Source organism: Labeo rohita, chromosome 17, assembly GCF_022985175.1.
Source record: "Labeo rohita strain BAU-BD-2019 chromosome 17, IGBB_LRoh.1.0, whole genome shotgun sequence".
NCBI classification, from domain to species: Eukaryota; Metazoa; Chordata; class Actinopteri; order Cypriniformes; family Cyprinidae; genus Labeo; species Labeo rohita.
In genome coordinates, this window is record NC_066885.1 from 4,743,907 (window position 1) to 4,771,018 (window position 27,112).

At 33.4% G+C, this 27,112-nt stretch overlaps 1 protein-coding gene across 1 annotated transcript; it reads left to right on the top strand.

Moving 5' to 3' along the window:
- Positions 1-26,826, top strand: shprh (SNF2 histone linker PHD RING helicase). Its single transcript, XM_051133568.1, has 30 exons — positions 1-109; positions 1,375-1,971; positions 2,082-2,211; positions 3,433-3,651; positions 3,752-3,830; positions 3,949-4,099; positions 4,580-4,676; positions 4,858-5,114; positions 6,749-7,375; positions 7,475-7,726; positions 7,867-7,945; positions 9,737-9,900; positions 9,984-10,240; positions 10,316-10,437; positions 10,539-10,627; positions 14,199-14,291; positions 14,390-14,497; positions 14,588-14,730; positions 14,821-14,994; positions 15,294-15,356; positions 17,232-17,457; positions 17,537-17,674; positions 17,799-17,900; positions 20,819-20,890; positions 20,977-21,165; positions 21,278-21,370; positions 21,458-21,544; positions 23,091-23,269; positions 23,952-24,032; positions 25,243-26,826. The coding sequence occupies exons 2-30, from the start codon at positions 1,387-1,389 to the stop codon at positions 25,337-25,339; spliced, it is 4,953 nt and encodes a 1,650-aa protein (XP_050989525.1). The 5' UTR covers positions 1-109; positions 1,375-1,386; the 3' UTR covers positions 25,340-26,826.
- Positions 26,827-27,112: the final 286 nt, after the last annotated feature.

Genomic DNA, 27,112 nt, shown 5'->3' on the forward strand with positions numbered 1-27,112 from the left:
ATATGGCGGATAAAGGCATGAAAATGTCCCGCAGGTTTTGGAGCTTATGAAAGTTATTTTATGACATTTGTTAGCTGCTGACAAGAACACATTCCAAAGCGAAACAAAGGTACGTTTCGACTGCTAATGAGACGGTGTATTAATAGTCTGTAATCTGCAGCGTTTGACTAAATGAATAGAATTTATCATATCAATTATGTATTGTTATATATACGGACATTGCACGAACATATTTTCAATGGACTTTGTGATAATAATCGCGTATATGTATATTTACCAAGTAAATAGGTTCGTGCACGTGTTTTACCACACTTGTTTTCTGTATAGAATTATTGTAGAATTAAAGCTGCACATGACATGTTGTACAATGCACAGCAGAGTAAGTGATTGTGAACTGTTTTAAACGAAATATATGTGACCCTGGACCACAAAACCAGTCTTAACTCGCTGGGGTTTATTTGTAGCAATGGCCAAAAATACATTGTATGGGTCAAAATGATAGATTTTTCTTTTATGGCAGAAATCACTAGGAAATTAAGTAAAGATCGTGTTCCATGAAGATATTTTGTAAAATTCCTACTGTAAACGTATGAAAACTTAATTTTTGATTAGTCATATACATTAAGAACATTATTTGAAGAACTTTAAAAGGTAATTTTCTCAATATTTAGATTTTTTGCACCCTCAGATTCCTGATTTTTAATTGGTTGTATCTCTGCCAAATATTGTCCTATACATCAATGAAAAGCTTATTTATCCAGCTTTCATAAGATGCATAAATCTCAATTTTGAAAAAATGACCCTTATGACTGGTTTTGTGACCCAGGGTCACATATTTGCTTCAGCATCTGTAGTTATGTGTATTTATTTGCACTATATATCCTAAAATTGCATTATGTTACCATATATGTCTACTTCAAATTAAACCGGTATATAAATCATTCTGACCTTCTGACAGCACCTGTGATGTGTCACATGAATAAATGCAGTCAAAAACTGAGGTTGTTTTCTAAATTATAAACTTCCTCTCAGGTGTGGTGTTGTTTGTCAGATAGTAGGTTCGAATCTTGCAAGTGTAGAAACAATGCACTCAGTTGTTGACCCATGAGTACTGTTCCTGTATTATTGCACTGTAAGCTCCTTACTAAGATAAATAAGCAGTATATAAATGACTCCAAAATCCACCAGTCAAAAGTTTTTTATGTTTTTTTAAAGAAGTCACTTCTGCTCAGGAAGTATATAAATCTGCTACTTACCCATAAATTGTGTTAATTAATGTATTCTGTTACATTTAATGAATTAAGTGTTCTATGGAAGCATTTTAAATAAATAGGAAACATGTTAATAATACAACTTTGTGTCATTGTGTTTCAGCAGGTTTCCACAATGAGCAGCAGAAGGAAACGTGCGCCTCCGGTGCGCATGGATGAGGAGGCCAAGAGGAGACTGGAGTGGAATATGCATGAAGATCGGAAAAATGAGGGAAATTGTGAAGACATTCTGGAGTCAATCCCAGCACTGTCTGACAGCTGTCATCCTGGACTGGTGCTTGAGAGCAACCAGGAAGAGGCGAACCTGTGTTTTATGTCTTCTGCAGGCCCAGAAGAAGGACCATCAGAAGAGCGTCCAAGCTGTTCCACGCAGGATTCAGTTCCAGATACACTAGAACTGAATGTGATGCCAATTTCTGCTCTGGATCAGGGGTGGAATGCGTTGATTGGAGAGTTTAACCTGTGTCTAAAGATTCCCGTAATGCTAGGAGACAATTCCTTCTGCTTGCAGCAAACAGGTGACACATTAAGTATGAGTCTGAATAGTCATGAGATTGAGGTTGAGACGTGCAAAAGTGATTTCATCGGCCCGGTGCCAATTGAGTGTTCCTTTGGTGGGATATTGTTGGAGGATCTGGATTGGCTACAGAAGAGGAAGGTCATTAAATTGTGCCACGCTTCAGGAGATGAATCAGTAAAGGTGCGTATTTCAAAACCCATCAGGATTAAGCTGTTTTGTGACTGAGGACATAATGTAAACATGATGTTAACAAATCACTGTGTTCTCTCTTCATTTGTTTTTATGAACAGCTGAAGATTTTTCTTATCGAATCTGGGTTGGGCAGACCAGAATTCCTGAGTGAAGGAAATGGGCGCATTAAAAAAGCGAATCAGCTTCTGCAAAAGTTAATGGAATTTTTCTACGACTTCATCATTCCCGGTAATCTTCAGTTTATTTTAATAAACCGCTTTACATGATTTAACAAGCTGTAAAAGACAGTTTTTAGTTATTTTGCAAAAACAAACAGGAAGCACAATACAATAATACACTTGAGCCTGGAGGTGGAGCTGCACTCCAAGGCCCACTAAGCCCAGAAGTGCAGCTGCACCACAGGACCCACTGAGGATTAGTATGATGTCAATAATTAAAAAAAAACCTGTTTGCCAGACATGATTTAATAAGACATAAAAGACTGTTTTTAGTTACTTTGGAAAAACAAACAGGAAACACTATACAGTAATAAACTTGAGTTTGAAGGTGGAGCTCCACTCCAAGGCCCACCCAGAAGTGGAGCTGCACCACAGGACCCACTGAGCATTAGTATGATGTCATTTATTTTAATAAACCGGATTACCAGACATGATTTAATAAACTGTAAAAGACTGTTCTTATTTATTTTGTAATAACATACAGGAAACACAATACAGTAATACATTTGGGCCTGGAGGTGGAACTGCACTCCAAGGCCCAATAAGCCCAGAAGTGGAGCTGTACTACAGGACCCACTGAGCATTAGTGTGATGTCATTTATTTTAATAAACTGGATTACCAGACATGATTTAATAAGCCGTAAAAGACTGTTCTTAATTATTTTGTAAAAACGAACAGGAAACACAATACAGTAATACAGCTGAGCCTGGAGGTGGAGCTGCACCACAGGACCCACTGAGCATTAGCGTAATGTCATTTGCGTAAGTGCAAATAAAAAAAAAACACAACCAGCTTAAAAAGTAATTGGTATCTGCTTAAGCAAGGGCTTTCAAACTAAGGGCTGAATAGGGAATGCTAGGGGTTCTGTAAAAATGTTTATAGGAAAAAGTGTAAAAATAAAATAAGATATAAATGTATACATCAATATTAATGAACAAAAAATAGACTAAAACAAACAATTAAATAAACAACAAACAACAAACAAATAAATAATGAGTCTTAAAACACTTTCTAGAAGTACTGAAATACGCAAAGTTTGTCTTCATAAAAAAATAAGTGATCTTTTCTAAGGCAAAACATGAGTTTATTCCTGTTTATTTTTTTTTAATGAATGCTAAGTGGCAACATATGATGCATATTCTGTGCATAGACATGAATTTAAATATTTCCTGTAATATTCCTGTATTTTCTGAATTTATTCAAATGTCATTATTTTTTGATCAATGGTAGAGGTAATGGAGAATGAGGAGGAAGAGTGTGACACCGATCTGGAGCGTCAGAACGTCGAGGAGCTTTACGATCATGTCAGACACCTTCATCAGACAGAAGCAGCGGAGCAAAGCTTCGATGTCCAGCACCCGGGCCTCATCCCTGTGCTGAGACCCTATCAGAGCCAGGCGGTCAACTGGATGCTTAGGAGAGAGAAGTACCAAAGCAGCAGCTCTCAAGGTCCAGACATGTTTTTCAAGTGTTTATCATCATCTTTGCTGTATGTCAGTGCAGGAAAAGAGTTCAGTGCTAATTGACAGTGTTTGTATTCCTTGCACAGAACAAAGGTTGCATTTTCTTTGGCGGGAAATGGTCACGATTTGTGGCAAAAAGCTCTTTTATAATCCCTACACTGGATGGTATGGTTCTTTTTCCTAGAATGCAATGAAACAGAAGTTAAAATAGATGTGCATGGACTATCTAAAATATCAAGCATTTAGTTTTGCACTGTTTTAATTACTTTGAACTCAATCACAGCCTGATCCGAGAGTTTCCTCTGGCTGGGGTGGATTGGCCTGGCGGGATCCTTGCTGATGAGATGGGACTTGGGAAAACTGTGGAAGTACTGGCCCTTATTCTGTGTAACACCCGGCAAAACCTGGAGCATGGCGTTCTCACTTTACCTGTGGTACGAATGCATGTTTCCCTAAATGCATGCAAATTAGTCAAAAAAAAAAAAGTCAAAGAGCTCTGCAATAATGTAATTTCAGACTCCACTGGTTAATGGTAGTTAATGCATTAATCTTTTAACCTGGCTGTTAATTAGATAGTTGTTTATCTTAATTCCCTGCTAATCATCACAGCTTTACTTGATCTGGACAAACTGTGTATCATTAGGAGCATCCATTAGAACATTTATCAATTTTTGTTGATGTTAGAAAATAAAAATGAACTGTTGATTGTTATTTAAAGATTGTTATTTAAAGCCAGCTTAATACTAACATACAGCCTTTGATTTTAATAATGTATTAGTTTATGTATAAGTTTTTGTTAACTAATGTAGTTAACTACTGTTTGCAGATGGAACCTTCTAATAAAAAGCAATTGACAATATTAAATATTTTCAGAAATTACACTTTTTGTACTCTTGTGTCTCTGTCCTCTCCAGGGACGATCTGTGAATTACTTTGTCCCTCCTCCACCATTAGAGAGACAACGGACCATTAAGCATGAGGTGAGACCCAAAGAGAGGATCATTTATCCAGGTAAAAATGTTTTTAAAAACATTCCATTCTGCCAAATGAGGACATGCTCCTGGATCATTCCTTTAACCTGTTGTTTGATAGTTGAAAGTTTGTTGATCCAAGAACATGTCCTAATTGTATTAATAAATATGTATAATAATTGTATTATAAGTAATTTAATTCAATTTCTGTCTTCTTCCAGCTGTGCGTGAGATGCTGTTGACTGCGATTAAGGAAATGAAGGTTGGGAAAGGAGCGTCAATCAATGCTATTTTTGCTTATCTACGGACTATGTACAAGTACGACACCTTAAAGAACCGGAACCACATAAAGAAAATCCTGACCAAGCTTATTAGTGAGAAAATTGTGGAGCAGATCAAAGGACGAGGGTTAGCAGGGTCCTTCAAACTGGGGAAGAACTACAAAGAAAAGAAGAAGAAACCTGCCACTCCTCGAAATGTGCGTAACATTTACATTTTCTATAGAGAATTTTTTTTTCTTTTTGGTGTATTGAAAATGTAGAACAAATAATAAATTATTATTATTATAACCTTTAGTTAACCAGGCAAAAACCTCTCTGAGATTAAAAATCCACACTAAATATACAAAACCTTTAAATTTCAGTGACTTATTCTCAAATTCAAGATGAATGGGTTATTTTAAGTTATTACAATTATAAAATATATAAAATTATTCTACCATTCAAAAGTTTTTGAACAGTAAGATTTTCAGTGTTTTGTAAAGAAGTCTCTTCTGCTCACCAAGCCTGCATGTATATGATGCAAAGTACAGCAAAAAAAAAAGTAAAATTTTGAAATAATTTTACTATTTAAAATAACTGTTTTCTATTTGAATATATTTTAGAATGTAATTTATTCCTGTGATCAAAGCTGAATTTTCAGCATCATTACTTCAGTCTTCAGTGTCACATGATCCTTCAGAAATCATTCTAATATGCTCGTTTGCTGTTCAAGAAACATTTTTATTATTATTATTATTATTATTATTATTATTATTATGATTATTATTGTTATTATTATCAATATTTAAAACAGTTGAGTACATCAGGATTATTTGATCAATAGAAACATCCAAAGATCAGTCAGCATTTATCTGAAATAAAAAGCTTTTGTAACATTATACACTATACCATTCAAAAGCGTGGAATTTTTTTATTTTGGGGGGAAAGAAATGAGAGAAATTAATACTTTTATTTATCAAGGATGCTTTAAATTGAAGACATTAAATTAAATGTTACAGAATATTTCTATTTTAGATAAATGCTGTTCTCCTAAACTTTCTATTCATCAAAGAAAACTGAAAAAATCCGACTCAGCTATTTTCAGCATAATAATAATAATAATAATAATAATAATAAATGTTTCTGAGCAGAAATTCAGAATATTAGAATGATTTCTGAAGGATCATGTGACTGTAGTAATGATGCTAAAATTCAGCTTTAAAATCACAGGAATAAATGACATTTTAAAATATATTCAAATAGAAAAATAGTTGTTTTAAATAGTAAAAATATTTAAAATTTGTATTGTTTTTGCTGTACTTTGGATCAAATAAATGCAGGCTTGGTGAGCAGAAAAGTCTTTAAAAAACATTAAACTGTTACTGTTCAAAAACTTTTGACTGGTAGTGTATACTTTTTTATAATAATATTTAAAAAAATAATAGTTAATGCTTTAAAATCTGATTGAAAAGGTACACAAAGCTAAATACTAACTACTAAATTTCTATAACATGTAGAACAATTATATTTTTCTGTTTTAAGGATGCTATTTAATGAATTACCTTTATTTTTATTTTTTTATTTTATTTTGCTATTGTATTATTTTGTTACTTTGTTTTGTGTAATTTTATTTTTTTGTAAGTAACTTTATAAAGGAAATAAGAAACTATATATATAATTTATATGTATTATTACCCATTTTAACACCCCATTGTTTTACTATTTTTGTAAGTTCTATTATTTTATTAATTTATTGTTTTGTTTTTTTGTTTGTTTTTTTGTAAATAAGACACACTTTAAATATGTAGAATGTTTAATGTACTTATTCATATGTTTTATATTATTTTTGCAGAAGTCCGTTGACAAGGCCACTCCCAGGAGAACATCTCGCCGGGTTTCTGGTCAGGAGAAAGAGGCATCACAGACCTCATATACGACAGCATCAGATTCTGAAGACAGTGTGGATCCTCCTCTCCTCACAGAGGAACTGAAATGTGAGCCAGATTCTCTTACAGACTCAGAAAATCCACCGCAGAAGATTTCAGTAGACATCACAGATGAAGATGACAAAGCAACAACAGACAAACCCCAACAAGAAACAACCAAAGACATCCACATTGAAAGTTCAGAATCAGATCCTACACAAAACTCAAAACCTGAACCTGAAACCCCAACCAGAGCATCTGTGATCCCATTTAATACTCCAGATTACCGCTTTGAGTGTATCTGTGGAGAGCTCGGCCTGGTGGACTACAAGCCTCGGGTCCAGTGCCTGAACTGCTTGCTGTGGCAGCATGCAGAGTGTGTTAACTACAAAGAGGAGAACTTGGAAACGACCCCATTTTATTGCCCTCACTGCCTGGTGGCCATGACACCTGTGTCTACTGGAGCCACACTTATCATCTCACCCAGCTCCATCTGTCACCAATGGGTGGATGAAATTAACCGGCACATTCACACTTCTTCCCTCAGAGTGCTGGTAAGCACCAACTAGAGAGCTGCAATGCTATTTAGATTAACTTTATAAATATCATCATTGGTGTGAATGGACTTTATCCTCTGTTAATCTTCTTTTTAGGTGTATCAGGGTGTAAAGAGACACGGTTTCATCCAGCCTCACATCCTAGCAGAGCAGGATGTGGTCATCACCACTTACGACGTGCTGCGCACTGAACTCAATTACGTCGACATCCCACACAGCAATAGCAAAGACGGCCGCCGATTCCGCAACCAGAAGCGCTACATGGCCATACCGAGCCCTCTGGTGGCCGTGGAGTGGTGGCGTGTCTGTTTGGATGAAGCTCAGATGGTGGAGTGCACCACAGCCAAGGTGATTACATTATTGTCATATTCATTTTGCAGGATTTAATCATGTTCATTTCTAATCCCCGAGACAGCACAGTCAGAGAACAGCTTCATTTGGAAAGACTGGGACATTCATTTTTATAATGGTAAAATCTCTCTGTTCAGGCTGCAGAAATGGCTTTGCGTCTCACATCTGTTAATCGCTGGTGTGTCAGTGGAACACCTGTGCAGAGAGGTTTGGAAGGTGAGTGGCATTAATGTGAAATATATGTGACCCTGGACCACAAAACCAGTCATAAGTAGTATGGGTATATTTGTAGCAATAGCCAACAATACACTGTATGGGTCAAAATTGTCAATTTCTCTTTTATGCCAAAAATCATTAGGATATTAAGTAAAGATCATGTTTCTTAAAGATATTTTGTAAATTTCCTACTGTAAATATATCAAAGCTTAATTTTTTATTTGTAATATGCATTGCTAAGAACTTCATTTGGACAACTTTAAAGGTGATTTTCTCAATATTTAGGATTTTTTTGCACCCTCAGATTCCACATTTTCAAATCTATCTTAACAAACCATACATCAATGGTAATCTTATTTATTCAGCTTTCAGATGTTGTATAAATCCCAGTTTATAAAAAAAAGATCCTTAATGAATGGTTTTGTGGTCCAGGGTCATATATATGTCAATAAATATCTTGATATATGAAATGGAAAAGATTTTTTTTATTTATAAAATGATTTTTGAGTTGCTTTTAATTATGAATTATTTATTTTTAATTACTTTTCATTTTATATTTAATTTTTATGTTTTAATATATTTTTTTCTATTTTATTCATTATTTTATATTATCTTTATTTTATCTTTATTTATTATCTTTTATTATTGTTTTTATTTTTTTATTTATTATTTTAATTATTTATGTTATGTTATTCCAATTTAAAATGTTAAATTCTAAAATTTATATCTAATTTATATTTTTTCATAAAATTTATATTTAATTTAATGTAATATTTATACTGCAAAATTACTTTAAAATATAGTTAAAATAATGAGAAGATGTTTTCCTCACTAAATGAACACATGCAAATTATATTATAAAAATGTATTAATGTATTTATACATTTATTTATAGGCACCAGTGTAATATAAAGCAATAAATGACAATATTAACCAACATTTATTTTTACTGGCACATTTTAATGTAATGTAAAATGCCACTTGGGGACTTTGAATTTTACTGCATGACTGCATATTACATTTTTTTTAACCGTCTCCCTTAAAAGAACTTACCAGAAGAAGCTCACAGGCAGCTGGTGTGTGCTCTCAACGGTCTGGCTGGAATCCACATCCACAAGAACTTACCAGTTCTTTTGCCATTTTTCTACTATGATTACTATTAAAATAAAATATTTATCCTAGCATTAATAATCCCTATGAGTTGTGATGCAAGAAGCAGTTATGAAAACTTCCTTTGTGGTTTATATAACAGCAAAAAAAAAAGCATACTAAAATGATTAATTTTCACTGTATTGGTTAATTTTACATTGGCAACAAAATGATAGGAAATGTACAGTATATTGTAAATATTCCATATATAATCCAGCATATGTGACACACTGTTTATTCTGGCTATTTGTAGCAATAGCCAGAAATACATTATATGGGTCAAAAATCATTAGGATATTAAGCACAAATCATGTTCTATGAAGATATTTTGTAAATTTCCTACCATAAATATATCAAAACTTAATTTTTGATGAGTAATATGCATTGCTAAGAACTTTATTTTGACAGCTTTAAAGGCAAATTTCTCAATATTTAGATTTTTTTTGCACCCCACAGGATTTTCAAATAGTTGTATCTCGGCCAAATACTGTCCTATCCTAACAAACATTGACCCTAATGACTGGTTTTGTGGTCCAGAGTCACATATGTGTCATTGGAATACTGCAAAGAATACCTTATGTAATCAGAAGACAGTTTTATTATGTGATTATGATTGATTTTGTCTTATATGAAATCTTATAGACTTGTATGGTCTTGTCCTGTTCTTGGGAGTTGATCCCTATTGGGTCAAGTATTGGTGGGACCAGTTACTTTATCGTCCCTACCGCCATGGCAATACAACACAGCTTTACAATGTCATTGGTCAACTACTATGGCGATCTGCCAAAAAAGATGTCATCGATCAGGTTAGTAGGTAACTATTTACAACTAACTTATCCATCATAATCTTGTCATTGCTTTGATTTGATGTCCTAAACTTCATTTTTAGATCCAGATCCCTCCTCAAACAGAAGAGATCCACTGGCTCAACTTCTCTCCAGTAGAGGGACACTTTTACCACCGTCAGCATGAGGTTTGCTCCCAGGATGCACTTGTCAAGCTAAGGAAGATCTCTGATTGGTCAATAAAGCTGGGTAGTTTGGACAGACGTACCGTCACTACCATATTATACCCCCTTTTACGTCTTCGTCAGGCCTGCTGCCACCCGCAAGCTGTCAGAGGAGAGTTTCTGCCCCTCCAGAAGAGGTAGAAAGAGATTTCAAATGTGGTTAATCAGCTTTTAAAAGATTTGTTTGTTGATTTATTTGTTTCCTGTTTAAGCACTATGACAATGGAGGAATTGTTGAAGTCGTTGCAAAAGAAATGTCGTGTGGAGTGTGAAGAAGCTCACAGGCAGCTGGTGTGTGCTCTCAACGGTCTGGCTGGAATCCACATCATCAGAGGTATTGTGAGCCCCGTTTCTACAGTATCAGTATTCATCTACAATATTTTGCTGTACTTGCATCTGCCTCGACAAAAATAAACTGTTTCCTGTTCTTAACAGGCGAGTTTGTGGATGCAGCAGAGATGTACAGAGAAGTGCTGCGATCATCTGAAGAACATAAAGCAAGACTGAAGACTGATTCCCTTCAGGTAAACAATACAATTAAATTAAAACAATTTAATTTAATTGTAGTACACTACAGGCAAAACCATGGTTGTTTTTTTAAAGGGGTCATCGGATGCCCATTTTCCACAAGTTGATATGATTCTTTAGGGTCTTAATGAAAAGTCTATAATTATACTTTGGTTAAAAATTCTCAATGGTTGTGTAAAACAACACCCTTTTTACCTTGTCAAAATCAGCTCTGCAAAAATCTTCCAATTCTGGTCGAGGCTGCTTTAAATGCAAATGAGCTCTGCTTGCCCCGCCCCTCTCTACTCTCTGTGGAGTGCGGAGCCTGTTTACTTTAGTCACATTTAGCCGCACCGACAGGCATCTGAGAACGGCTCGATTTGAAAAAGAGGGTATTATTTTTACAGATTACAGTTTTTCTCAATTGCTTAAACACATTTCTTGAAATTATGCCTCGCTTTTGCGGAACTCTAAACACAAATCCGTAACTTCTAACTCAATTCCCTAAACTTACTATATTCAGGTCAAAATGAAGCTCTCCACTCAAAACCACTCAATCTTGCTGAAAAAACAAACTTTGCTCTCAGACATGACACACAAACCCTCAAAAACACACACACTATAACACAGTTTTACACACTGATGAGATCAATTCAAAACAATACTACGAAAACTGGTAATAAGTGTTGCTTGGGGAAATTTTTTTTTTTAAATTAACACGATGAACACAACAAATGTATGCATTTGCAAGTGTTTTAATCCTTAATTTATTGTACTGTAGAACAGCAAACAACAACAAAAATAATTGTTCTGCCCCAGCACCCTGTCTTTGGTCTGGGACAGGCCAAACAACCTCCTCAACATCACAGACTAAATTGGGCATGGACAGGCAGCAGAGGTAAAATCCCCTTGCATGGCACGCATCAACTAAAATATATAAGACTGCTTGTTTTCTTGCCCTTCCTATTTCTCTTCCATGTTGTTGTCGTCATTCTTCACCTTATACTCTTTGTCTTCGAAATTGCATATTACTGTATGCGGGATATTGATTGAAAAAGAGCAGATAGTATTCACAGTTACACTTTTACTAGTGGTCTGACAAAAAAAAAAAAAAAAAAAAAAAAAAAAATATATCTATATATATATATATATATATATAACAAAAAAATAAAATAACATATAAATACATTACAAAGTCATTGTGCAATAGGAAAGAAAAAAAGTAAATATGGGCAAAGGCGGAAATATACATTAGAAAGTGCACTGTCAGAATTTGTAACTGTGTTGTGTTGTCCTCTGTCTATATATGCTTTCCAACTGAAGGTTCATGAGATGTTGAGATGTACCTTTGAGCTATTTCAAAGAACTGCTTTATCATTGGTTGATCTGTAGTCTCTGGTGAAAGTCAGTATTCACTTTAACAATTTATGGCAAATATACAAAAAGTCTAATAGAAATGTGTAGAATATGCTTGACCGTTTATGACAACTAGATAAAAAGTTTAGCATTTCCTGCAAAGACATATACGATGAGCTAATGACTTGATGTTTTGAGGGGTAAGACTATAGCAACATGACAATAGGGACTGAAAATGTAGGAAAAAGCAGACAAATCCATTGCATAATCAGTTACATGAACGTACCAAAGCAAACACAACTTGTTAAAAAAAAAATTAGAAACATTTTATGATGTGCACAAGTGATTACATGATGTGGAGGTTGAACAAGTAGTTTTGAGAATTTCATTTCTGATCTGAGAAAAGCACCAAACTGTAAACTGACTTTGGCCCTTTTATCTAAATCAAAGCTTCTGATTGGTGTGTGATAAATTTTGACTCCTAGTGTTTCCACTTGGGTAATTGTGTACTAATTGAGCTCAAACTTTGCAGACTTGAGTGAACAATATTGAATGCTAGTGCTTTCTAAATGACCACATGATGTAAGCACTGAGAAATGTAGGGATTTGTGTGTAGAGTTTTGCAGTAACAGTTCACCAAATCTGACTCATGTGTTAAAGCAGGGGAGTAGTGTTTATAGTTTAGGAAAATGGGTGTGCTTTTTGAAAAATGGCATTATGGTTTTGAAATTTTAGTTCAAAAGACTACTTATAGTGTTTTAGCAATCGAGAAAAACTGTAATTAAAAACCACTGCATGGTTTTTTTTATCATTATAGGGTAGATTTCTACATACACTGCCAACACACATTAATGTTCAAACAACATGTAAAAGTGAACTTAGAATCCGATGACCCCTTTAAGGAACTGGTCGATTTTAAGATTTTTTGGATGTTTGGGCAAGATTTGGGGCAGACTAGAGAAGAAAACATCCAAAATACACATTTAGGTTTTAATTTTTTTTTCACCTTTGTCTATACGTTTATGTAGATTTTAATTGAACTACATATCTTTAGGGGGATTTTCTCAAAATTAGTTTTTCTGTATTTTAAAGAGGGTGTTGTTTATATATCATTAACCTGAATTATTAACATTTTATTTTTAAAAATATGGAAGGGTAATACAATATTTAAAATATGGGCATATACATTTTCTGTCTGTTGACAGTATTTTTAGTGTGATTAAAAAGTGTTATCCAAAGTCCCTTCTATAAAATTCTTTAACTCTGTCAGGAAAATGAAAGAACAATTTTACAAATTTTATCCAATGTTCAGATTTCTGTTATTGTATGCAAATTAGTGCATATTTATTTAGATAATGCCTATTTAGACATAACATTTTAGAAGTCTTGTCATAGAAAACAAGTGTCTTAACGTGCTGTGATTAATCAACTGGGAAAGTATGGTTTCTGTTAAAATATTTAAAATATATATAAAATATATATAAAAATATTTACCCTATTCACCTGTGGTATTTTACCTTAATCCCAAATTATTTTATTTTATTTTTATTTTATTTTTCAAATCCAATTCTCTTTCAAAAGCATTTCATTTTAGTTCAGTTCCAATTCAATTATATAGACACCAGATATAATTTTACTAGTGGGTGCAGGACACTATAGTTATTTTTTTTTTAAGTGCGGATAGCAAAATAAAGTAAACTGTGACACATTATACTCAAAAATTCTTCATACAGTGGACTACCAGTAATAATTGCTAAAAATTTGGGACCAAAAATTATTTAGACACTTTGACCTAACCTATGTTTTGCTTAAGTGTATATTCTTTAATTGCTATTGCAACCGTTTTACACCACAGACTGAACAAAATTAAGCATTGCTTGGTAATTGGTCAACAAAGTATTGATAGTTGTATAAATATTGTCATACTAACAGTTGTCTGAATTTTTGGTTGATTGTAATTCATTACACACCTTTCTAACAAAGTGATCAGACATTATCAATATGAATTTGTTCTGACACAGTGTAACTCTTGTCATAGTTCTTGTCATATTTTATTACAATTTCCTATAGTGAATAAACTAATAATGTGAGAAATGTTGAAGATGTCTGAATAAATTTTGGTTTGACTGTATTTACTGTTGTTTCTGTACAAAATGTTATCACATCCTTTTCAATATTTTTTTCATATGCATTTTTATTGTTGCTTAACTTTTTTGGCTCTGAAATGTATAGAGGCTTCATGCAACCCACAATCTGATGGAGCTTCTGAATGCAAAGCATCCTGGGATTCCTCCAACCTTGAGAGACGACAGTCTCAAAGAAGAGGTTGGTTAATCACTCATAGGCTTACATATAATATATTTTTAATAAGAAAATGAGATCAATTTGCTAATCATTTCTAATTCCCTGTGTTTTCACCCTAGGCTGAGCAGCTGAAGCAGCATTACATGGCCAAAGTGAATTCTGAGGTTTCAGAAGCACATCAGAACCTACAGCCTGTTCTTCAGCACATTAAAGAGCTAAAACGCAAGGTAAAAGCTTAGCTTTCACACTCTTTCAGCCTTGTGCTTTAGCAGAGTTATTTTTGTACTCTAGTTTAATAATAGTGTGCTCTGCACTAGGTGAACCTTCGCTCTCCATGGTGGCTGGATGTCATACAGCAGGCCATTCAGTACTCCATGGACGACGACCTTGTGGGCCGAATCCAAAATGAGCTCACTTGCAGTTATAAACAACAAGCCAACAAGCTTTCATTGGCAGACAAGTAATCCAGCATCCATTCACTTGATTGATTGCAGATATATAGTTTTTGATGGAAAAGAAATGATGTTCAACAAAAATGTCTCACTCATAGGTTTCGAGACGCTCGTGGTCTTCAGTTTCTGCTCAGCACTCAAATGGATGATTTGATGAAATCGCAGAAAACGGTTCAAGATGCTGTAAAGAAGCTGGAGGGGCCGCCATCTCAGCAAGTCATCGAGGAAGCAACACTTTGCCATCTACGACCTGTTCGTCTGCCACTGAACAAGTAAAACCTTTTAAATGTTTATAGATGAAGTGCATACATTTTATTACAGTAGCAATGCCAATATTGCTATTAGAGGAAATGGATTAATTTTATTTTTTATTCCACATTATATAACAAAAATGCACAGACTCTGTTGAGTTACGTATGTTTGGTAATTGTTTTTGCATTTTCTTGATTTTGAGCTGCTAGTCCATAAGAAATTGCACATTAGGGTTAGGTTAAATGTCGTATTTGCAAATGAAATAGTAAATTGTTCACCTTTGAATTTAACATTTGTTCCTTTAATATCCATTGCATAGCTGTGTCTTTTGCAAAGCCGATGAACTTTTTACGGACTACGAGTCAAAACTCTTCTCTCACACGTAAGTTATAAGCATGTTAGATAGTTTGCCATTTAAAGTTGTAGGTTATCCAAAAATGAACATTTTGTCATTATTTACAAGATCTGTATGACTTAATCTGTAGAACACATAAGGAAATGTTTAGCAAAATGTCCAAGCTGCTCTTGTTCAATAAAGGTTGATAGGAACTATCTTTTTTGCAGACTGTCAACCTGCAAAAAGGACAAAACGGCACCATAACAGTATCATAAAAGTAATTCATATGACTTCAGAATCAGCACTATATTCCAATTCAAACAATAACTTTATGTGAGAAACAAACTGATATTTTATTTATTTACTAAAAATCATGCTTAAAAGCCAAGGTCACTATTTAGTTTCATTAAGTGGAAAATGATATAAATATCAAATTTTCTGTTCCACAGAAGAAAGTTATAGACATTTTGGTGAGCTATTCCTTTAAAACATATATAGGGCCATTCTACAGAATTGGTCCAAAGTCAGAGTTGAAATTTTTTTTAATTTTTAAAAATATTTTATTAACATTTTTCAGAGGTAAAGCAATAACAATTACATTTGTAACAATATTTCAAGTGAAGTTTATGAGATAAATATAATATAAATATAGATATAAGGTTGTATTTTGAATCCACATTTTCTTTGTAAAAGGCAAAAAGTTGATCATGCCGATTTCAAAGTTAAGGATTCATTAGTTTGAATATCCTTTGAACCAAAAACTATCATAACATCTTAGTTGATAATTCAGTGTACTTTATTTTTGACAAAATATCCCATGTTTTGGTACTGTCTGCACATTTTCGGTAGTGACAGTAATGCTTTGGTAGTGGCCACATCACATTACAAAATTTTAATGTGAAAACTAAAAGATACAAAAATAAAAATGGCATAACTGTACTAAAATTTTATTTCCCCCAAATATGAAGATTATGTATTCCCTTTTGTCACTACCAAAACGATGATATGTTTTGTTTGTGAATGTTTCAGTAGTGACAGTTTTATGGGATAACACCCAAAAAAACCACACAAAAAAATAACACTAGCAAAACTCCACCAAATGTTTCGGTAGTGACAATTTTAGGTACTTTTGAACCTAGCTCAAAGGTGGTAATCAGCACATGGTTAGCTAGCACAGTTCTGAACAGTGGTACACATATAAAAACTAAATGTTATGGAATAACTCCCAAAAAAGTCTGCTTAACTGCAGAGGTGTTCAGTAGTGACGTCCCTTAAAGTTACACACAGATTTTTCATACTTTTGAACACATTTACCACAAAATCATAGAGCCTATCTGCTCACTATGTAGCTATGAGAGAGGGGAACACAGGAATATTTCCTGATCAACAATATAGGGGTGTAGTTAAACTCAGTCTCAGCCAATGGACTAAAACATACACTGTTTCGGTAGTGACATGAAAATGCGGGACACTAGGGGTGTGACAAGACACTTATCCCACAAGACGAGACATAAGACTGGGTTCACGAGAACGAGACGAGACTTTTAAACTTTTCTTAAGAAATCCTCAATGATAAAATAATAAACTTTTATTCAACTGAAAAAGACAAAATGCAAAAAAATGTAGGTGCATTTTTCATATGAAATTTAGGTGTTTGGGTTCAGGACAGCCACCTCCCAATTGAAAGTACCCACTAAATGATCATTTTAAATACATTTAGCTTACTAACATTTTATATATTATTGTGGGTTTTAATAGATAATAGAAGGATCTTTGTAAACATCTAAGATTTGAATACTTAAATTTTTTTTTTCAATGTGTTTTTTTTGGTTGTGGGACAGCAGTTGCACCAATTCTTTAGAATGGCCCATGTACAGAAAGTGTAGTCAGTAAACTTTATTTTTAATGCATTCTGGGCAGAGTAAAGGGACAGACGGCCATCTTTGAGGAGATGATTGAAGATGAAGAAGGGTTGGTAGATGACAGACTCCCCACGACCAGTCGAGGTTTGTGGGCGGTCAGTGAGACAGAACGAGCCCTTAAAGCCATCCTGTCCTTTGCCAAGGCCCGTCGCTTAGAATCTGGACTCATCGAGGAGGGGAATTCTTTCATGGAGCTCTTTGAGTCCTGGAAGAAAGAATATAAGGTTTGAGGTTGTTTTTTCATCGCACGATGAATTATGCAATGCTTGAATGTCTTTATCAAAATGTCCCGTGCTCTTTCAGCTGTTGCACGAGTACTGGATGTCACTGCGGGATCACGTGTCGGCCATAGATGAGCTGGGCATGGCCACCGAGAGGCTTCGTGTGCGTTTACCTGATGAGCCCAAACCCAAAGTTCTTCATATCATAGAACCTCATGAGGTGATGACGACACCTGTCCCATCTGTTGTGCTATTTGTGAATTATTTATTTTTTTTTTTTTTTTTTAAACTGAGAGAACTATGCAACATTAGGTTGTTTTTTTTTTCTTTTTACATGTGAATAGGTGGAGCAGAACAGGATAAAGCTGCTCAATGACAGGGCAGTGGCCAAATCACAACTGCAAAAAAAGCTTGGGCAGTTTCTCTATCTCACAAACCTAGAGAAGGTAAAGCATGCTGTTTTTATTCAGCTTTATTCTTTATTGAACACATTAGTAGCATTTTTGCCACAGATTTTCACCCTCTCTCTGATCCTTGAACTGACAAGTGTTTTTTGTTATTGTACCTTTAAGACTTCTGTTCAACCCAAAAAAATACAAATTCTGTTATCATTTACTCACCTTCAAGTTGTTCCAAATCCGTATGATTTTATTCTTCTCTTAAACACAAAAGAAGATATTTTGAAGACTGTGGGTAACCAAATAGTTTTTGGTTCCTATTGACTTCCGTAGTATTTTTGTTCCCTGCTATGGACGTCAGTGGAGACCAGGCACATTCTTCAAAACATCTTATTTTATGTTTAACAGAAGAATGAAACAGGTTTGGAACAACTTGGGGGCAAGTACACTTATGTATATGTATGTGTATTTATTTTAATAGCACTTCTGTTTATTTCTGTCTATATTCTGAAGGTATATAAAGAACTGTTTGTTCATACAAGATTTGCCTGATTTATAAAGCATTTTATTGCACTTTATCTATTTGCGCCAGTGGATTTCAATTATGATACATATCTTTAAAGGCCATTTTCTCAAAACAAGTTTTTTCTCCTCCACCAAGTCAGAAATCTCCAGGTTTTTAAAAAGGACTATTTACCTGGTTTATGTAACATTTGATTCCTAAAAACATGGTGAAAATGTATTTTGTTCCAGCTGTTGACAGTATTTTCTGATTCACAGAGTGATAGAGAAAGATATTCAAAACCATCTGTGTAAAACCTTTAACTTAAATGTCAACAGAATGAAAAGCATTAAATAATGACTTAAACATATGTTCAGATTTCTGTTTTGTGAATGCATGCAAATTAGTGCATATTTAATTACATAATGCAATTAATTAATTATGCATAATTTGCATATTTAAACAACATTTCAGAAAACTTGCAAAATGTAAAAACCTTTAAATCTAATATGTCAACAAAAGAAAAAGAAATTTGAACTTGGATTTATATGTTTGGATTTCTGTTTTGTAAATGCATGCAAATTTGTGCATATTTTTTTACAAATAATTTGCATATTTAAACAACATTTCAGAAAACTTGCAATATGTAAAAACCTTTAAATCTAATATGTTAACAAAAGGAAAAGAAATTTGAACTTAGATTTACGATGTGTTCGGATTTCTGTTCTGGAAAGGCAGGCAAATTAGTGCATATTTAATTATGCATCATTTGCATATTTAAAGGTAACATTTCAGACAACTTGTAATATGTAAAAACCTTTAAATCTAATATGTTAACAAAAGAAAAAGGAATTTGAACTTGGATGTATATGTTTGGATTTCTGTTTTGTAAATGCATGCAAATTTGTGCATATTTATTTATAAATAATTTGCATATTTAAACAACATTTCAGAAAATTTGCAATATGTAAAGACCTTTAAATCTAATATGTTAACAAAAGAAAAAGGAATTTGAACTTGGATGTATATGTTTGGATATCTGTTTTGTAAATGCATGCAAATTTGTGCATATTTATTTATAAATAATTTGCATATTTAAACAACATTTCAGAAAATTTGCAATATGTAAAAACCTTTAAATCTAATATGTTAACAAAAGAAAAAGGAATTTGAACTTGGATGTATATGTTTGGATATCTGTTTTGTAAATGCATGCAAATTTGTGCATATTTTTTTACAAATAATTTGCATATTTAAACAACATTTCAGAAAACTTGCAATATGTAAAAACCTTTAAATCTAATATGTTAACAAAAGGAAAAGAAATTTGAACTTAGATTTACGATGTGTTCGGATTTCTGTTCTGGAAAGGCAGGCAAATTAGTGCATATTTAATTATGCATCATTTGCATATTTAAAGGTAACATTTCAGACAACTTGTAATATGTAAAAACCTTTAAATCTAATATGTTAACAAAAGAAAAAGGAATTTGAACTTGGATGTATATGTTTGGATTTCTGTTTTGTAAATGCATGCAAATTTGTGCATATTTATTTATAAATAATTTGCATATTTAAACAACATTTCAGAAAATTTGCAATATGTAAAGACCTTTAAATCTAATATGTTAACAAAAGAAAAAGGAATTTGAACTTGGATGTATATGTTTGGATATCTGTTTTGTAAATGCATGCAAATTTGTGCATATTTATTTATAAATAATTTGCATATTTAAACAACATTTCAGAAAATTTGCAATATGTAAAAACCTTTAAATCTAATATGTTAACAAAAGAAAAAGGAATTTGAACTTGGATGTATATGTTTGGATATCTGTTTTGTAAATGCATGCAAATTTGTGCATATTTATTTATAAATAATTTGCATATTTAAACAACATTTCAAAAAATGTGCAGTATGTAAAAACCTTTGAATCTAATGTGATAACAAAAGGAAAAGAAATTTGAACTTGGTTTTTAATCATATGTTTAGATTTCTGTTCTTGAAGTGCATGCAAATTAGCGCACATTTAATTACATAATGCATCATTTGCATAGTTAAGCATAACATTTCAGAGAACTTGTAATATAAAACAATTGCCTTAATGTACTGTGATTTATCAACCTGTGAAAGTGTGGCAATATCAGTTTTTACCCCAAATTTTTACCCTATTCACCTGTAGTGTCTTGCTTTAAAGATACAGTACACAAACCTCTGTTATGGCTGAACTTTTTACATATAAATTGAGTAACAACATCTCTTTAGATTCCACAAGTGTTTTGTGTAGTTTGACAATGGTATGTTGTGAATATGACCATGTCTGCTTTGTAGATCCAGTTTTGCATGATATGTCCCCATTAAGACACTGTTCACTTCTAGTAAAAATTTTAAGCTTATCTTTGCATATATAGATGACCGAAACTGTCACATTTAATGTAGTAATTCATATATTGATCGTTTCAGTCTCAGGATAAGTCCACTGGAGGGTTGAATCCAGAACCATGTCCCATCTGCGCTCGACCGCTCGGCCAGGAGGTAAAATCAAAGCAAAAATCAATCTGTCAAGTGTATATATATGGGTATATACTCTGAACGTGACTTGCATGTGTTTTTATTTTCAGTGGGCCGTACTGACCTGCGGACACTGTTTCTGCAACGAGTGCATCGCCATTATCGTGGAGCAGTACAGCGTCGGCAATAGACGCAGAGCCATAAAGTGCGCCATATGTCGACAAACCACTTCACATTCAGAGATCTCGTATGTGTTCACCACTCAGAGCGCAAACCAGGGGCAGGACATCCCTGTGAAGGTCAGACACAATTCCTGCTTTATTTAGGTGTTTAATATGTATTTTACAATGTGGCATTTTCAATCAGGTCAGATATGATTTGTAGCATCTCTGTAATTTCTTTCCCCTGTAGGGTAGCCACTCCACGAAGGTCGAGGCTGTGGTTCGAGTCTTAAAGAAAATCCAGATGACCGACCCGGGAGCCAAGTCTCTTGTGTTCTCCACGGTAACGCTCTCATTAAATGAGTTACTACATCAAACACTAGACTACAGCCCTTAACCTTTGACCTTACATTTACGCCTTGTCTCTCAGTGGCAGGGCGTCTTGGACATCATTGCAAAAGCCCTTTTCGACAACAACATGGAGTTTGCACAGATCAACGGAATTCACAAATTTCAGGTTTGTGTTGAATATGAAGTTTTTTTTCCCTTTTCTTTTCTGTAATTACTTAAAAATCTCTTCATAAAATGAGTAGATCAAATTCTAAAGGAGCCATATTTGAGACATAATTATTATTGTTGCCTTTGAGTTCGATCGATTTATTTATTTATAAATAAATAATAACATTAATAAATAAATTAATGAAATTGAGACTGGAAATTATTGAAAATGCTTTTTTATGTGTTTATTAAAATTAAGTAAGAACATTTTTAACTGCTTTTTGAAATTCTTTTTTAAATGTATATATTTAAATTTATAATATTTATTTATATGTATTTCAAATAAGACCCACAAGTCTGGAAAAATAAATGAATCTGCAAATTAAATCTTGAAAAATCTTGAAAATGACAAAAACGACCATTTCTGTTATTTATGCAGTAACTTAAAAATCTCATTCTAAAATGATTAGATCCAATCCTAAAATTAGCCATTTTTGCTAAATGTAAGCATTTCTGTTGACTTTCAATTCAAGTTATTTATTAATTAATTGATTTATTTAACTATTTATTAATTTACTTTTTATATAATTTAATGTTAATTAACTTGATGATGACTGGAAAATAAATTTTTATGTGTTTATTTAAATAAAGTGCATTTTTATAACTGTTTATTCTTTTTTAAGTGTGTACATTTACATTAATAATATTTATTTATTTATTTATATTTATTTCAAATAAGACACAAAATTCTGGGGGAAAAAAACTAATAATCTGAAAATTAAATACATTTAAATGCATCCTAATGCCAAAATGAGCCATTTTTGCTTAATGTAAATATTTGTGTTGCCTTTCAATTCAAATTATTAATTACTTTATTTATTTATTTACTTTTTTTTTATTTTTATTTTTTTATTTTTTATTAATTAATTTATTTTAAATTTAATATTTGTTTTTATTTATAATATATATTTATTTATTTATTTGTATTTATTTTAAATAAGACATGCAGGGTTCTGCAATAAAAATAAATGAATCCTGAAATTAATTGAATTTTGAAACTTTTTTTAACAATTTCTGTTATTTAGCCAGTTGAGCAGAGTTAACGTTTGATGACAAGAATCTGAAAATTACCAAATTTTATCCAGTTAATCAGACTGGTTTGTTAGTTACCATCATCTGAATAAATAAGCTTTCCATTGATGTATGGTTTGTTAGTATAGGACTATATTTGTCCGAGACACATCTATTCGAAAATCTAGAAATCTGAGGTTGCAAAAAATCTAAATATTGAGAAAATTGCCTTTAAAGTTGTCCAAATGAAGTTCTTAGCAATGCATATTACTAATCAAAAATTAAGTTTTGATGTATTTGCAGTAAGAAATGTACAAAATATCTTCATGGAACATGATCTTTACTTAATATCCTAATGATTTTTGGCATAAAAGAAATTTTTGACCCATACAATGTGTTTTTTTGGCTACTGCTATAATTATACCCATGCTACTTAAGATTGGTTTTGTGGTCCAGGGTCACATATGTGAAATGACTGTTGCATTCATTTTTAGGAGAACCTGAGTGCTTTCAAATACGAGGAGAAAATCAACATCTTGCTGCTGCCACTGCACACAGGCTCAAATGGGCTAAACATCATTGAAGCGACGCATGTGCTGCTGGTGGAGCCCATCCTAAACCCCGCCCACGAGCTGCAGGCCATAGGAAGAGTGCATCGGATTGGCCAGACCAAGTAGGCGTCAACCCAGTCTTGTAACATTCAAAACATGCTGCTGACATGAGTTTGATTGTAGCTTGCAGCTTTTCTCTCATATCAGTTAAAATGGCGCAAATAGTTCATCCAAAAATGTACTCACCTTCAGGCCATCCACGAGATGTAGAGTTTGTTTCTTCATCTAAACATATTTGGAGAAATGTAGCATTACAACACTTGCTCACCAATGGATCCTCTGCAGTGAATGGGTGCCGTCAGAATGAGAGTCCAAACACCACAATAATCCACACCACTCCAGTCCATCAGTTAATGTCCTTTGATGCAAAAAAAGCTGTGTTTGTAAGAAACAAATCAGTCATTAAGGCATTTTAACTTTAAACCATTGCTTTTGGCTAAAATACACGAGTCCACATTCCATATAAACGTTCCTCCAAGGAAAAAGTCACATCAAAATCCACCCACGTGGTTGTTTAAAACTGTTTTGGCTCATAAACGGTGCTTGATCTGTGCATATTTCTCTCCTGACTCTGACGAGAGAATGTTTTCCCTGGAGAAAGCAATACTCTAGATATTAAAAATGTCTTAGTGATGGATTTGTTTATTACAAACACACAGCTTTTGACTTCACAAGATCACAAGGTGATGGGCTTATGTGATGTTATTAGTCGATTAAATTAAATTATTCATATTATTTCTGCAGATCCACATTCGTTCATCGATTTCTGATCAAGTCCACCATTGAGGAGCGGATGCAAGCAATGCTTAAAACAGCAGAAAAGAGGTAAGTCTCTGACACATTTAAATACAGTTGAGGTCAAAAATTTATGTACACCTTGTGGAATCAGCAAAATGTTAATTATTTCACCAAAATAAGAGGGATCATACAAAATGCATGTTATTTTTTATTTAGTACTGGCCTGAATAAGATACTTCACATAAAAGACGTTTACATATAGACCACAAGAGAAAATAATAGTTAAATTTATAAAAATGACCCTGTTCAAAAGTTTACATACACTTCATTCCTAATACTGTGTTGTTACCTGGATGATCCACAGCTGTTGTTGTTGTTTTGTTTAGAGATGTTGGAGTTGTTTATGAGCCCCTTGTTTGTCCTGAGCAGTTAAACTGCCCACTGTTCTTCAGAAAAATCATTCAGGTCCCACAAATTCTTTGGTTTTTCAGGATTTTGTGTATTTGAACCATTTCCAATAATGACTATGATTTTGAGATCCATCTTTTCACACTGAGGACAACTGAGGGACTCATATGCAACTGTTACAGAAGGTTCAAACACTCACTGATGCTCCAGAAGGAAACACAATGCTGGGGGGTGAAAACTTTTGGATTTCGAAGATCAGGGTAAATTTTACTTATTTTGTCTTCTGGAAAGCATGTAAATATCTTCTTTAGCTTCTGAAGGGCAGTACTAAATGGGAAAAAAATTATGATACTTAGGCAAAATAAGAAAAATGTACCATCTTCATTCTGTTCAAAAGTTTTCACCCCCCGCTCTTAATGCTTCATGTTTCATTCTGGAGCATCAGTGAGCGTTTAAACCTTCTGTAATAGTTGCATATGAGTCCTTCAGTTGTCCTCAGTGTGAAAAGATGGATCTCAAAATCATACAGTCATTGTTGGAAAGGGTTCAAATACACAAAAATGCTGAAAAACCAAAGAATTTGTGGGACCTGAAGGAATTTTCTGAAGAACAGCGGGCAGTTTAACTGTTCAGGACAAAACAGGGACTCATGAACAACTATCACTAAACAAAAAAACACAGCTATGGATCATTCAGGTAACAACACAGTATTAAGAATGATGTGTATGTAAACTTTTTAATATCATTTGTCTGCATTTGTCAAGCAAATTAATGGGATCTTTAAATACATACAGTTGTACACTCAAGTATTCTGTAGATTTGCATTGTTTTTGATTTGTTTACTGAAAATGACCTTGACTAATTTGTCTCAAACCAACATCTTCTCCAGTCATAGTTCCACATCCATGAAGCATTCGGAGGCCTCCGTGTTTACAGTGGCAGACCTGGCCGAGCTGTTCACAGAGGACAGCGAGTCTCTTGAGTAAATGTCTCTCCAGACCTGCCAGTCCAAAGGCCAATAATGTGAATGCTACACTAACACCAGCCAGGAGACGAGCCTTCTGCTGCACTCCAGCTATCCTATATGTTTGCTTTGCACATTCCCCTTTCTATATGGTCTGTCCTATGGTGTAATTTATTCATGATACTCAATGTGAAAAAGAAAATGATTTGATGTACCGTATGTATACTGTATCAGTCCTGTATCTTCCGGGTTGATTTATAGTGGGTGTAATTTTTATCAATGCCATGTTGTGCATAAACAAGTGATTTTTAATGAACCAAATTGAAATTAGAATGCATTTCTAATGCTGTACAGTGCATTGGTTTTAACATTAGCACTCATGTATTTGGGACTGATTGAACAAACCTTTTATAAGAAACCCACAGTAATCACAGTCTGTCTATCTGTGCTGTAAAGTCAATTAAAAAACACATTATGTGACATTTTATTAGAATTATGCTCTTGTCCTGGTTTATTTTCTAATCTAAATGCATTTTATTATATTTAGGAAGGAAATTGCTTGATTTTACAGCACTGATCATTATCGGAGCGTCTTCCGCTCAGGCGCTCCTTTCAGTAGATTGTCTGTACAAAGATGTAGCAGACCATTTTGAACATTTATCTGGTGCTATTTGCAAAACAAAAGACATGTGATTCAGTGTCCGTAAAACTCATCCAATAAAGAGCACTTGTAAAAAGTAAAACCAGAAAGTAAAAGGAAAGAGACTTTCTTTGTCCTAAAATGGCCAAGGACAGACAGGGAAATTGAATTCTTTCTGTCAAGCTGTATTAAAATGCATAATGTATTTCGTGTCAGGATGTGAAAACTTGAATACACTACCAGTCAAGTTTTTGAACAGTAAGATTTTTAATGTTTTTTTTAAAGAAGGCTTATCTCCTCACCAATCCTGCTTTTTTTTGTCTAGAGTACAGAAAAAAAACAGAAAAATTGTAAAATGTTTTTACTATTTAAATATTGACTGCTTTCTATTTAAATATGTCTTAAAATGTAATTTATTCCTGTGATCCTAGCTACATTTTCAGCATCATTACTCCAGTCTTCAGTGTCACATGATCCTTCAGAAATCATTCTAATATGCAGATTTGCTGTTTAAGAAATATCAAGAAATATTACAATATATTATGTTTTCAACATAATATCATGTGAGTGGAGTAATGATGCTAAAAATTCAGCTTTGAAATCACAGGAATAAATTACATTTTAAAATATATTCAAATAGAAAACAGTTATTTTAAATATTTCAAAATGTAACTGTTTTTGCTGTACTTTCAAATAAATGCAGGTTTGGTGAGCAGAAGCTCTTCTTTAAAAAAAAAAAAAACATTACAAATCTTACTGTTCAAAAAAAAAAAAATTTCTCAGACCTAAAATTGTCTCAAATAGAAAAAACAATGATTTGTAAACAGAGGAATTAACCAAAAATAAATTTGTTCACAAAAAGAGATGCATTTTATTGTGTATTTCATTTGAATTTTGTGTAGTTTGCATTGTAAAAAATTTCCCTTTCAGGCAAAGGCTTAGCAGACTGATCATTTTATTGAATATCCCCTTAAAATGCATTGATTCCAATGCCATCGTTTTATATTTTGGCATCTAACATTTGAAAATCTCCCTCACAATGTTGAAAGACTGACCTCTCTCTCTGTCCAAACAGTCTTAAAGACATCAACTCCATGGCAAAGGTGTCAGTGAACTGCCCTTGACTCAGTGTGACGGGACTTCTTTTCAAACAAG

Coding starts and splice junctions, on each gene's coding strand:
- shprh (XM_051133568.1), top strand. CDS start 1,387: ATGAGCAGCAGAAGGAAACGTGCGCCTCCGGTGCGCATGGATGAGGAG. Junction 9,901..9,983: donor AAAAAGATGTCATCGATCAG/GTTAGTAGGTAA, acceptor CTTCATTTTTAG/ATCCAGATCCCTCCTCAAAC. Junction 17,458..17,536: donor CCTGGAAGAAAGAATATAAG/GTTTGAGGTTGT, acceptor GTGCTCTTTCAG/CTGTTGCACGAGTACTGGAT.